The 12,128-nt window shown below is 39.6% G+C and overlaps 1 protein-coding gene across 1 annotated transcript in view; it reads left to right on the forward strand.

Moving 5' to 3' along the window:
- Positions 1 to 12,128, forward strand: part of SLC9A9 (solute carrier family 9 member A9) — a 325,848-nt gene that overhangs the window by 79,322 nt on the left and 234,398 nt on the right. The window contains exon 5 of the mRNA XM_073359753.1: positions 5,215 to 5,330. Coding sequence (XP_073215854.1) covers positions 5,215 to 5,330 — 116 coding nt within the window. The remainder of the gene's footprint in view (positions 1 to 5,214; positions 5,331 to 12,128) is intronic.

Below are 12,128 nucleotides of genomic sequence, written 5' to 3' on the forward strand. Positions count from 1 at the left end.
ACTGAGTGTCAGATGGAGCTATGCCAGTTTAATCCAGCTGAGGCTCTGGCCCAGCTATTTTAGCAGGCAAGACTCAACAGCACATTTTCCCACCTGACTGCATCATTGGAGCAAATTTTTACTAGGGAAGATTTGTAGGATTTAGTGTGCTTAGTTTCACCTCACATGTACCTAAGGCTTGTTATGCAAGCTCTGAAAATCTGTGTGTTCACATTAATAGCCTGTGTCAAATGTCAGCGAGAACTGCAATCCCTCCAGAGGCTGTATTTAAAAATGTGACAGGGCAGAAACGCTGATATTTCTTTTGTAACGTCTGTACTGTGTGAAGCATCTGCTCCACTGAGAGGGCCGTGTTGGGTAATTTCTCATGTCCCCCTTCCTCCCTCACTCTTCCATGAGGTCTCTCAGGGTTCCATTTTTTCACCCTCTAGTTCAGTGTGTATGTGAGGCCACTACTGAGACTTTCTGAGCCACAATGCCATCAGTACGTTTGCTGACATTTCTGTCTTTCTCTTTCATTCGAATCAGACAGCGCAGTTTGGGGGCAGTTTCTTTGCTTTCCAACCACCTGTCTGAGACAGAAACTTGGATGAGAGTGAGCTGTCTAAGGCTTAATCCAGAGAAGCCCGAGGTGACGATGGCAGCAGGAAGAACACCTAGATCATCTGATGTGTTGTGATCTATTCTTTAATGGAGACCACACCTCCACCATTGCTAATTATTTTCCTCTGCCTTTCTGCAGAGGTTTGCAATCTCAGGGGTCCTTCTGGACCCCTAACTGCTCTTGGATTCACATGTAGAAGCAAAATTCTTCAGCTGCAGTAAGCAATGGTAAGATGTTGTGTGTTGAGACATCCACACCTTTCTCATCTTCTGTCCAGACTAATGCATTGCACTTCATTTAGAGCCAGGATACTATGGTGATGGACACCCTATAAATAATTAAATTAAAACAAATAATAAGTGAGATTTTCAAAGGCAAAACCAGAAATTAGGCATTCAACTTCCATTGACTCCCAATGGGAATCAAGTGCCTAACTGCCTTTGACTTTGAAAATCAACCCTCTAAATGTCTGCAGCTGGTTAGGGGTAAAACCCCACTAAAATATTTAGTACAATAGGCTTAGGAATATGTGCACAGATATCCATTTTTCTTTAATATTATAAATTTGCTTTTAGGCAAAGGAACATAGCTAATCACATTAAGATCAAGAGTGAAATAGAGTACAATCACAAAAATTAAGTATGGTTTGAATCACTATGTCACTGGTAAGATTTTTAACGGAAATTTTTGCCCTAAAAAAAGAAAAAAGAATGTAACACAATTTTTTCTTCAGTGAAATGGTTCAAATATTAAACAAAACTCAACAATCCAAAACATCCTGCTATCTAGTGGCCCCACAAAAATTCTGCTGATTTTCAATGTGTATTCCACTATCTGCACACTGCTAAAACAGTTATAAAAGGAAATGGAGGGAAACATTTCAGTACAGGATACACTGCAAACCTGATCGTAGAGCAGAGCGGGTAAGGTACCTAATAAATAGGAGAAATGAGAACCAAAACATTTCTTGATTGAGGCAGTAGTTAAGTCAAGAGATAAGCTTATTAGTTCTCTTCTTCTGAGAATTCAGGGGAGCTAGACTGACAGGTTGTAAGGCTCTTTTCCAGCATGGTTTTAGCAGAATTATTATGCTAGATAATTTGTTTATATTATGGTCACGTCTAAAGGGCCCCAATCATAGAAGTGAAGCTAGTCAAAAATTTTCCAACACAATAGTGTTCTGATGAGCAAGAAATCTGATTGAAAAGCAGGTCTCTCAGAAAGTGACTGATGTCGAAGGAGAAGCAAAGCAAGTGCATCATAATATTGAGCACCTGGACCCCCATGCCCCCGCAACTCTCCCCTGTGTGCAGTGTGACTTGTCACTGCCTATCACTCAGGCCTGTAACATGGGCATCATCTTCACCTAAGAACTCTCTCTAGGTTCTCACATCCAGGCTATGTCTAAAGCTTGCTGATTCTTTCTGTATAACGTCTCTAAGATATGGCCTTTCCTATCCATCCGCACAGCTCTCATCATCTCGATAACTGCAGAATCCTTCTCTCTGGCTTTGACAAATGCAGTCTTGCCCTGTTCATATCCTTCAGAATGCTGCTGCAAGGGTCATTCACCTAGACCGTTGCTTTGACCATGTCACCCCTCTCTTTGGATCCCACCACTGGCTTCCCCTTCTCTATTGTATCAAACATAAGCTGCTTGTCTTCGCTTTCAAGGCCCTTCACTGTCAATCCCCACCCTACCTATCCCCTCTCATTCATTATCGACTGCTTCTGCTCAGCCCATGATGTCAGCTTCCATTGCCCACTTGTTAAAGTTTCAAATAAGAGCCTTCATGCTTTCTCCCAGCTTCCCCTCACACTTGGGAGATTCTCCCCATAAACATCCTCAAAGCTACCTCAGGATCCTCCTTCCAGTTCCTCCTTAAAACTATCCTTTACCAGGTTGCCTTTAAAAAACTTGACAATGATTAGGTAGCTGCTGCATGGTTGTCACTGCCTATCATGCTAACCAGTATTGTATCATTGTTTCCTTGTACTCTCCCATTGGTCTGTCTCTGTCTGCCTGTTGTCTTTTCTCTTATACCTAGGTTTTGTGCTCTTTGGGGCAGGGACCATCTTTTTCTTTGGTGTTTGTACTGTGCCTAGCACAATAAGGCCTTCTCCTCATACCCCAACCCCTTTCACCTTATAAAAGCAATAGCAACCTCAGTGCAGGCCATTTCCTGGGATTAATGGCAAGCTGTCGCAAAGGTGTGCTTTCCTCACTGGATCTCCATTAAAAGCACTCCTGATGTGCAGTACTGTATGATATCACTGTGGTTGGGAGCTCAGCTATCCAGCCAGATCCAGCTTCCAAATACGTTCTTTGTTGTGGAATGGAAGTGTTTGTACTACCTCATTAATAATTTCAAGAAATCTATTATCAACATTGCTCAGAGATAAATTGCATCCTTGCAAAGTGTCCGCTGTTGGCTTGGGACAATCAATGGTTTTCACATAATAACCTCTACATGTAACTGACTGTATAAAATGATATAGGTAGGCTGACATTTTCAGCTAAGAAGAATTGATGAGCAAGAAAACAGAGGGACAGATTCTGGTCTCAGTTACACTAATGTAAACCTGGAGTAACTCCAAAGGTTTTGAGTGGAATTATTCTGGGTTTACTCTGACTTCAGAATCTGTCAAGTGTATTCTTGCTCATCAACTGCATCTGATTTAAGTGGAACTACCATGGGTATAGGTTTGTGTAACTGAGATTAGAATCTGGTTCACTATGCAGTATAATAAATACAATGTCATTTCAAATGTAAATAAAACAAACTAAACAAATAACATATTCAGCCTGTCATATTTCCAGAGAAATAAATTTACATGCATTCACGTGTGTGTACTTCTATTTTCAAATGTTATTTGTATAAATCTATTTTATATTGTGCTGAAAATGTATAAATTATTTCCTGGGGGCAGATCTTCTGCTGGTGTGAATGGTCATAGCTCCACTGATGACAATTTACACCAGATGAGAATTTGCCCATGTAGGTTTTTGGATTATTTTGTATATCTAGAGGGCATTTTAACATTTTAAAGGCAGAGAATCTGACAGGAACACTGCCTGTTGAGCTGGCTAGAAAACCCGAAATGAAATAGAATAGAACTAGTTTTATTTAAATGTTATTTAAAATGTCTATAGCCAACTATTATAGTTTTTTACATTTCTTATGGTATCTCTATTAAGAAATGACCTTCATTAAGATGTGACCTTTATTAAAATATGCTAATTCTAAATGAGAGATGAAAGTCAAAGTGTTTTTAAATTTAATTCACTCTATATTGTCTTACTGAAATGGTTAGTTTGGTCTTGATCCTGCTCCCACTGAAGTAAATGATAAAATTTTAATTGACTCGGAGTAAAATCAGGCCCTTTTTCTGTATCCCAACAGACCCTATAAATTGTAAAAGCGGCAAAGAGTCCTGTGGCACCTTATAGACACCTTATAGTCCTGTGGCACCTTTAACAGATGTATTGGAGCATAAGCTTTTGTGGGTGAATACCCACTTCATGGTTTGCCGCTTTTACAGGTCCAGACTAACATGGCTATCCCTCAGATACCTATAAATTGTGTTCACCAAGCAATAAACAGTGACACAATCACCTAAAACATAACATTGTTTTTCTGAAATGTATTAATGTCCCAAAACACAGATGGTGACGTAAACATAGTGAACATAACAGTGATGTTTTTGGTCTTTCATTTTCCTGTTTATTTAAAATAAAGAGCCAGATCCTCAGCTGGTATGAATTGAGTCACTCCATATTTTTCATGGCATCTTTACAAGTTGAGGATCTGGCCCATAGACTTTACCATATAGATTATTCTATGTACCTACACAAATATATATGCCCTACCTGGCATTTGTCTCTCGTCAGGATGGCTTTATTTTGTCACCAAAACAGGGCATTTTTATCGCCAAAAGTTGCATCGCAGAGTCTATGTATTCACTCTTTTGTTGACAAAACTCTGTAGTGTAAACAAGGCCTTAATTTTTTTTGTGAAACTGGCAGTACTGTAGCACCACATTTTAAAACCTGACTTGTTGACTGATCATTCTTGGGAGTCTTAAATATCCATCTCATTGTGATGACTAACCTGAGATTTTAACTCAGTCTGTACCGGAAGCATTAAACACACGCACACACCCACATACGCACACACCCACAAAACTGAGAAAACAATCCATTTAAGAACATCAGAACAAGTCAACACAGCCACTCATGTCACCACGTTTGTGTGAAGGCAGATTACTTTTGATCATCTCTTCTTTAGATGACTCTATTTTATTTTTGTAAAATAAACGGCTAAATGTATTGTCATCCGTCAGCAGGTGAATAAATTGCTAATATTCAGTAAAAGGTTTTTGTTCTTCAAATGTCTAGACAATTTTGATACAATATTTCAACAGCTGAAACAGAAGTCGACTTATATGACAGCAACAGTTTGTGTTCAGTACTCATACAATAGGTGTATTTAAAAGAAGTTGGAGAAGACAACCTAGTGGTTTAAATAGGAAACTATTTAGTGTTGTGAAATGAAGAGAGTAAAAGTGGAATACTATGTCTGCATCTCTGTCTTTCTTTTCTCTGACAGGTTGATAATGTATGGCTTTGTGAAGGCCATGATACATGTTGGCCAGTTAAAAGGAGGGGATTTTCACTTCACAGACTGTTTATTTTTTGGCTCGTTGATGTCTGCTACAGACCCAGGTAATGGTTTAAATTTTTTTTTTAACTTTTGGCCACAAAACTGTCAAATGTGAAGACCAGAATCTAATGTTTCCATCTGCTTGTGCTGATTTTACTCCACTAGCTGTTAAATAGCTGATATATAGTCTCGTAACCAGAAATGTTAGGTCAAAAGAAACATTTCACTATGTGGAAAGATTCTTCTCTTATTTATGTTAGTAGTTAGTTTAATTGTGCTTGTTTAGTCCACAAACTTTGAAATGTTGAAATGGACCAAACTCTAGAGGATGCCTCCCAGTGTCACTAAGGTTTAAGAAATAATAATACTAGAAGAAAAGGAATACTTGTGGCACCTTAGAGACTAACCAATTTATTTGAGCATAAGCTTTCGTGAGCTACAGCTCATGTATGCTCAAATAAATTGGTTAGTCTCTAAGGTGCCACAAGTACTCCTTTTCTTTTTGCGGATACAGATTAACACGGCTGCTACTCTGAATACTAGAAGATATATCCTTCTGTTCTAGATATGCAGGGTCAAATTTAGCATTGATGTAAGTGAACGTATCCTCCCCACTCTCGTCTTCCTCCCCCTTTTTAGGTCCTGATCCAATTCCCAATAAAGTCAATAAGAGTCCTTCTATTGATGTTAATGGAAGTTAGATCCTGTCCTTAATTATCAATGTGCTTGTAGATTTTCTAATTGTAGATACCTTAATTCCTGATAGGTTGTCTATTGCATATGTAATAATATGTGTAATATAGAAATGGGCCAGAACTAAAGCCCCAGGGCCACACATCCCTGAACTTTGGGAAAGTTCTTATCCAGATCCAAACTTTGCAGCGCAGACCAAACTCAAGTAATTAACAACCAATATTGCATGTAATTTAATGCCTACTTACGTAAAGTACCTAAACCATCTCCAATAGCTCTTCCAATATTCAGTCTTGCCTTGTTCTCTCATCCAGTTTCAACATTTCAGGCAGTGTTATTTGGTCCCTTTAATTCTATCCATGCATTTTCAATTTCTCAAAGAGATGGAAATTTGAATTAAATGCTTAATTGCTTTAATGATAGACGATGCTCAAAAGCATTTCACTGTGGTGTAGGACCTGCTAGTGGACATAAAATAGAATGTTAACCATTAAAAACTGTACTAATAGGAGAACTTATTCTACTTCTTATTGTTCAAATACTGGACCTTGATGTGTGCTGCTAGACTAGGAATGAGAGTGGCAATTTGACACATGATAATTGGTGATCTAACAAAAGAAATTATCTAGTCAAGTGTTATAGAAATAAGATGGAATAATAAATCACTAGCTGAGTGAAAATTGTATTTTCCACCTGATTTTTCATCAGCGCATTGGATTACAAGGTGTTGGTTTTTAAATAAACTGATTGTAATTGCCCTTGGTTGTGAAAAGAGAATAAGCCTAAGAAGGTAGTAAAAACTGATCTGTTGACAAGGCAGAAGTTGCTTCATATGAGCTTCTTATTTATCAGATCAATGACAAAATGGAAGAAATTGTATATTATATGTGAAGAATATAGCTCTTGGAAAGGTAAACACAGATGTGCAAGTGAGAGGTACAGAATATTGTGACATAAGTGTTGAGAATGGGAAGACAGTGATACAGCAGTCGAGGACTTGTTTTTTGTTTGTTGCTTTCTCTTACATAGTTTTGTATAAAATCAGTAAAGAGGAGATTCTCCACTATGCAAGATGCTTTCCTACTGAACTTGCGTTTGGACTTGGACTACCACTGTACTTGTGTTTGGACACACTGGGGAAAGTGTTTGAGGGTCTTGAAAATATACCTAATACAGATTCAATCTGGAAACACTGCAAGCTGCTGTAGAGATTTATGAAAATGTGTTCATCTATGAAGGAAAAACTGTAATACTGAGAATTTCCTGAAATACATTTTAATATTCTTCACTGCCTAGATTTTTTTGTTAAATTCCCCTAAAAATTTCTGCAATTAGTTTTGGGATACCTGGGAAATCCCCTCTAGTTTCTGGAATGTAACCACACCATCTCTGCAAAACAGCCTTTTTATTTTCCATAGCCCTTAGAAAACAAGTTCTGTCTGTCCCTATTGAATTTTTCTTTCTACAAAATATGTCTTCCCCTAACAATGCTTTAGAATTATCAGGAGAAGACAATGATGTTCCAGGCAAACCATCAGATGGACATTTTACTTTGAAAAGCACAGGCTTCTCTATGCAGAATTCTCCCTGCTGTGCTTATATAAATATAGTTTTAAACACCAGAGTTATGTGAATATTTTTTTATAATGCTGATCAAGTGGCATAATTTATCAAAAGTCAAGCAAATCAGATGTAATGGGAGGTATCATCTATTCTCATTACAGAAGAACATAATCAATCAGCTGAGAACTCTTGTGATCAACTGGATAATTAGTGTTATTACAGGTGCAACTTTAAGTACCTCAAGTTTTGTGACTAACTAGATAAAATATTTCACTAATGTTGAAGTATTAACAAGAGGAATTTAGTCCTGCTTGCCTGCTTTTCTTGGCTGAGCTTGCATTATTAAAAATGTTACTTTTCTTAATTTATTAAGCTAAATACATTGCATCCTAACCTGCTGAGGGTTTCCGCTATGATTATATTGTTATTATTTGTATAAAAAGAAGAAAAAGGGGGTTTCCTTTTATTAATTTTGGGTTTACATTATCTTATAAGACTTCCTAAAATAATAGAGCAGATTATTTTTTAATATCTCATTTTATAATTCAGTATGGACAAAGAAGGCATTCAGATTACTGAGCACAGTTACGTCTGAAGCAACCCCACTATGCCACATTTATACTAGTTACATTATTCAAACTTATAGAGTGAGGAAATATTCAGGCCCAGATTCTCAGCTATGATTCTGCCAACAGTCCTACCGGGCTGATGCAGCAGCTAGGAATTATGGGGGTGTATGGATTCCCCAATAGAGTTGGTTGCAAATATTTTCATGGAAAGTTTGTCCCTGTATTTTGTCATTTCAAAATTCAACACATCAGCCATCTCCTCTATACCAGCAGCAGGCAGGTGGTGACTTAGAAGCTGCAATGTGGAAACTTGTCCTGAGCATCAGAGATCCCTAGCAGTTGAGATCCCCATACAGTAGATTATTTGTAACAGTGTCATAGGATGGGTCATCTGCAAGGACTGAATTTGGGACCTCTGGATCTAAAAGCATGACCCTCTACTGTTTGACAGATAGTAGCAGACCCATAAACCTGTTAAGTGTCCAACTATAAAAGGGAAACAAAGACTTGCACACAGGTAATGTAGCTCTACACCGCCTGTGATCCCCATATGCCATGATGATCTTCCCTGGTCTAGATCACCCCTCTTTGGGGTTATTTTCCACAGGCACTCTAGTGCTGTGCAGCTGCACTGGGCCTCAGTTTATACAGCGACACAGTTGGAAATAGTTGATTCAAATAAGTAAGTCTGAGAATATTATTCCTATCAGGTGAAGAAACAAAAATATCAGTCTTCCAAATACATATGTGTCATATAATTTAAGATCTGCTGTGCTTACAAGTGCATCGTAGGCGTAGAGTACCCCATCTACCATAGTAAAGACTACATATCCAGGCCTGCTTCCTCTCTTCATTGTGATGAGATGGGTGAAACTCAAAGTTGCATTCAGATAAATATCCAAAATTCCTGATTATCTGAACTTCATGTTGGGATATGCCCTCAATGTGAGTTAACCCTCAGTTCTTCCACTGGACACAATCCATCAGCAAACCCTAGCTCCTCTTTCCGCTAAGTCTCCCTTCAGCAGTAGCACCCTTGGTGAGATCCATTTTTTCATCATCTGGTGGCCGGTCTTTTTTGAGAGAGGGCTGTGCAATTCACCCCATTGAAGGAGGACCCTCTGCTAGAGTGAGGAGAGGACCCCATGGCCTGTGCTGAAACAGTCCTGCTATTAGGGATAAATTAAATGGTAAAGGAGCCTTTGTATTGGTGAAGGTGCAAAAGACATACCAAATTGAATTGACTCTCAATAAAAATTTGAATTCATTTCTTTCTTGGCCAGATTAATTTGTTTATATTTAGTTTCTATCAACAAAGCAATCTAAATGTTGTACTATAAAACAGACCTTAGGCATTTTATTGGATTCTGGCTAGGGACATTCCTTCTTGTGTCTGAAATTCTCCTTGGCCAATTTATGATACTAAGTTATAGCTGAGTAGCTTTGTAATGGATGCATTTCAATGGTTCAGAAATTTGTTCAGGTCAGATAAGTGGTTATCTGAAGCTGATATCCATCTCCTTTGTTCAAAATAAGGCCAGAATTCTTGAAAGAGTGGGCTCCCAGCATTGCCAGACATTTTGATTTCCTTTCTTATGATATTTTAGCTGTAAACAACGAGAGAACAGTTTCCTTTCAATATTAGTGCACCTCTGCTTCTGCTCCTGGCCAAAGCCAAGAAGTGAAAAGGTGTGTTGGAAAGTAAGTGAAACATTAACCCAACATATTCAAACCTTGGTTCCGTTCTAATTTGGGGTAAATTTTTACTCAGTTGTATCTGATTTTCTAATCCCAAATGAAAGTTTCAATAATTAGAATCTAGAAATAATTAGAACAAAAAGCTGAGTCCCAGTTCTTTGCTCCCTTACATGGATGTGTAGTGGCTCAGTGCAGGGACCCTCCCACTCTGGGTCCTCGGGAGGCCACCCCGCCTTACTACATCACTGATACGTCGGCCGCCATGGGGAATGAAGCGGTCTCTGCTCACAGCTGGGGCTCAGGCCTGGGCTCAGGCTGGGCAGGAAACAAACAGTCAATTGGCCCCAGCCTTGGATCAAGGCAGGACAACAAAAAGTCTGGGGCTCAGGCCTGTGTGCAGGCCAAGCAGCAAATAAACAGTCAGTTAACCCAGGCCCTGGATCAAAGCGGGGAAACCCAGAGTCTGAGGCTCAGGCTTCTGGTGTGGGGAAGGGGAGACTGCCACCCCTGGGTTGGGGTGGCAGGAGGGACGCAGACCCACCCACTCCACTGTGTCCCGGCCCAAGGCCCTAGCAGTGACAAAGAACTTTGTTACTGGGTCAGCAGGGATCCACGCCACAACATGCTGACTCACCCTCTGTCAGCGTTGAGGCCAGAGGGGTCTGCTACCCCTGGGCCACTTCCACACTTCCCTTCTTGGTGTTGCCATGAGGAGGGGTCGAGGTTGATGATGGCTTCCAGGACCACAAGCAAGTCTTTGGTGGTCTGATCTGTCGGTGGTCCGGGCCAGCCGTCTTCTCCCTCCGGGGTCAGGTCTGATGGCAGTCTGGGCGGTCAGGGCCAGTTGTCTGCTTCCTCCAAGTCTGAATCAGCTGGCAGCCCCGGCGGCCCAGGCCAGTCCTCTGCTCCCTCGGCACCCTCCGCCGCTTCCCAGTTCAGGAGGCCACGGGAGGCATCTGGTCTCTCCAGTGGTTGCCTCCCTATTGAGATTTCTGGGCTGCCTTTACATACTTTCTGCCCCTCCCACCCACTTCCTGGAGGAGAGGCAACTAGGCCCTGGTTCCGCCCACTGGGCTCAGTGTGGGGGTCCTCCCACTCCGGGTCCTCGGGAGGCCACCCCGCCTCACTACAGGGTGCAATTCTCATTGACTTCAAAACTTGGCCAGTATTCTGCCTCATTAACAGAAGTAAGAAAAATTAGTCAGAGCAATGCTCCAATTCTGTATACTCACAACTGGATAATATGAATGCCATGGGTGTTCACATTAACAAAATTACTTGATCTTTGCCATAACCATAATAAAATGGGAGATTTGCTGGAAAGTGCTGCTTTAGGGCTTTGTCTTGGGTGCTGTTATTAGCACACTATTGTATAATGACATTCCAGTCTAAAGACATTTTATTTACCCGTAGCACTTTAAAAGAAAAAAACTTTTGACATTTAAAGCATGAGAAGCACATTTACCTCCACAGAGGTTTGCTGAAGCATAACTATTTCAAAGCTACATGAACTCCCTTACCTTTGGTCATGTTGATAATCACAAGGCCCTTTTCTATTTGGAGTTACTATGGTTACAGCTGCACAGAAGATGTGAGTTGTACTGTGGTGTGTGGGGATTTTTTTTATAAAAATAGATATTAACCATCAGCTAGAGCAGTTCTGGCACCTTACAAAATCACCACATTGTGTGTTTAAAAAGATAATTCATAAAAACAATGGTAAGATATTTCATAAACGGTGTGTAAATAATGTAAATTTAAAATATCTTTGTAATTAAAATATTTTGTTGATGCTTTCTCCCTTTTTCTCATTGAGCTAAGCCATGAGTAGGATGGGTGACTAGCAGTGTCAGGACTGTACAATTAAAATGGGACCTGTTATTTTTAGAGAAAAGCCTTTTCTGTATGGGTGGTTTAATTGGGTTGTCTCTCATCTTATTTTCTTCCAATTTGTCATTGAACTGCCTGTTAGGATCTGGGCTTATCAGATATGACAGATGGTTGTTACCTTTGTTATAATCAGAAGATGAAGAAGAGACAATGGCAGTCCCTTTGATCATTGTTTCAACTATAGGTATTTAATATTTCATTTTATATACAGTTTAGTTTCTTTTATTTTGATCCTCTTTTAACTAAATCACATATACTGATCTCATTTATTTTCTGGCTCCACTTTCTGGGTCTCCTAGTTCTTTTCAGCAACAGAACAACAAGAAAGTATTGGATATTGTTAGTCTGAATATTGCTGTGATTTCTTGACATTTCAAGAATGTTTTTACAGGAAATTAATTACAGAAAGTTACAGGAAATTAATAGCAAGCGTAGCTGTTCCCAGGT

This window comes from Lepidochelys kempii, chromosome 9 (assembly GCF_965140265.1).
Source record: "Lepidochelys kempii isolate rLepKem1 chromosome 9, rLepKem1.hap2, whole genome shotgun sequence".
In the NCBI taxonomy this organism is placed as follows: Eukaryota; Metazoa; Chordata; order Testudines; family Cheloniidae; genus Lepidochelys; species Lepidochelys kempii.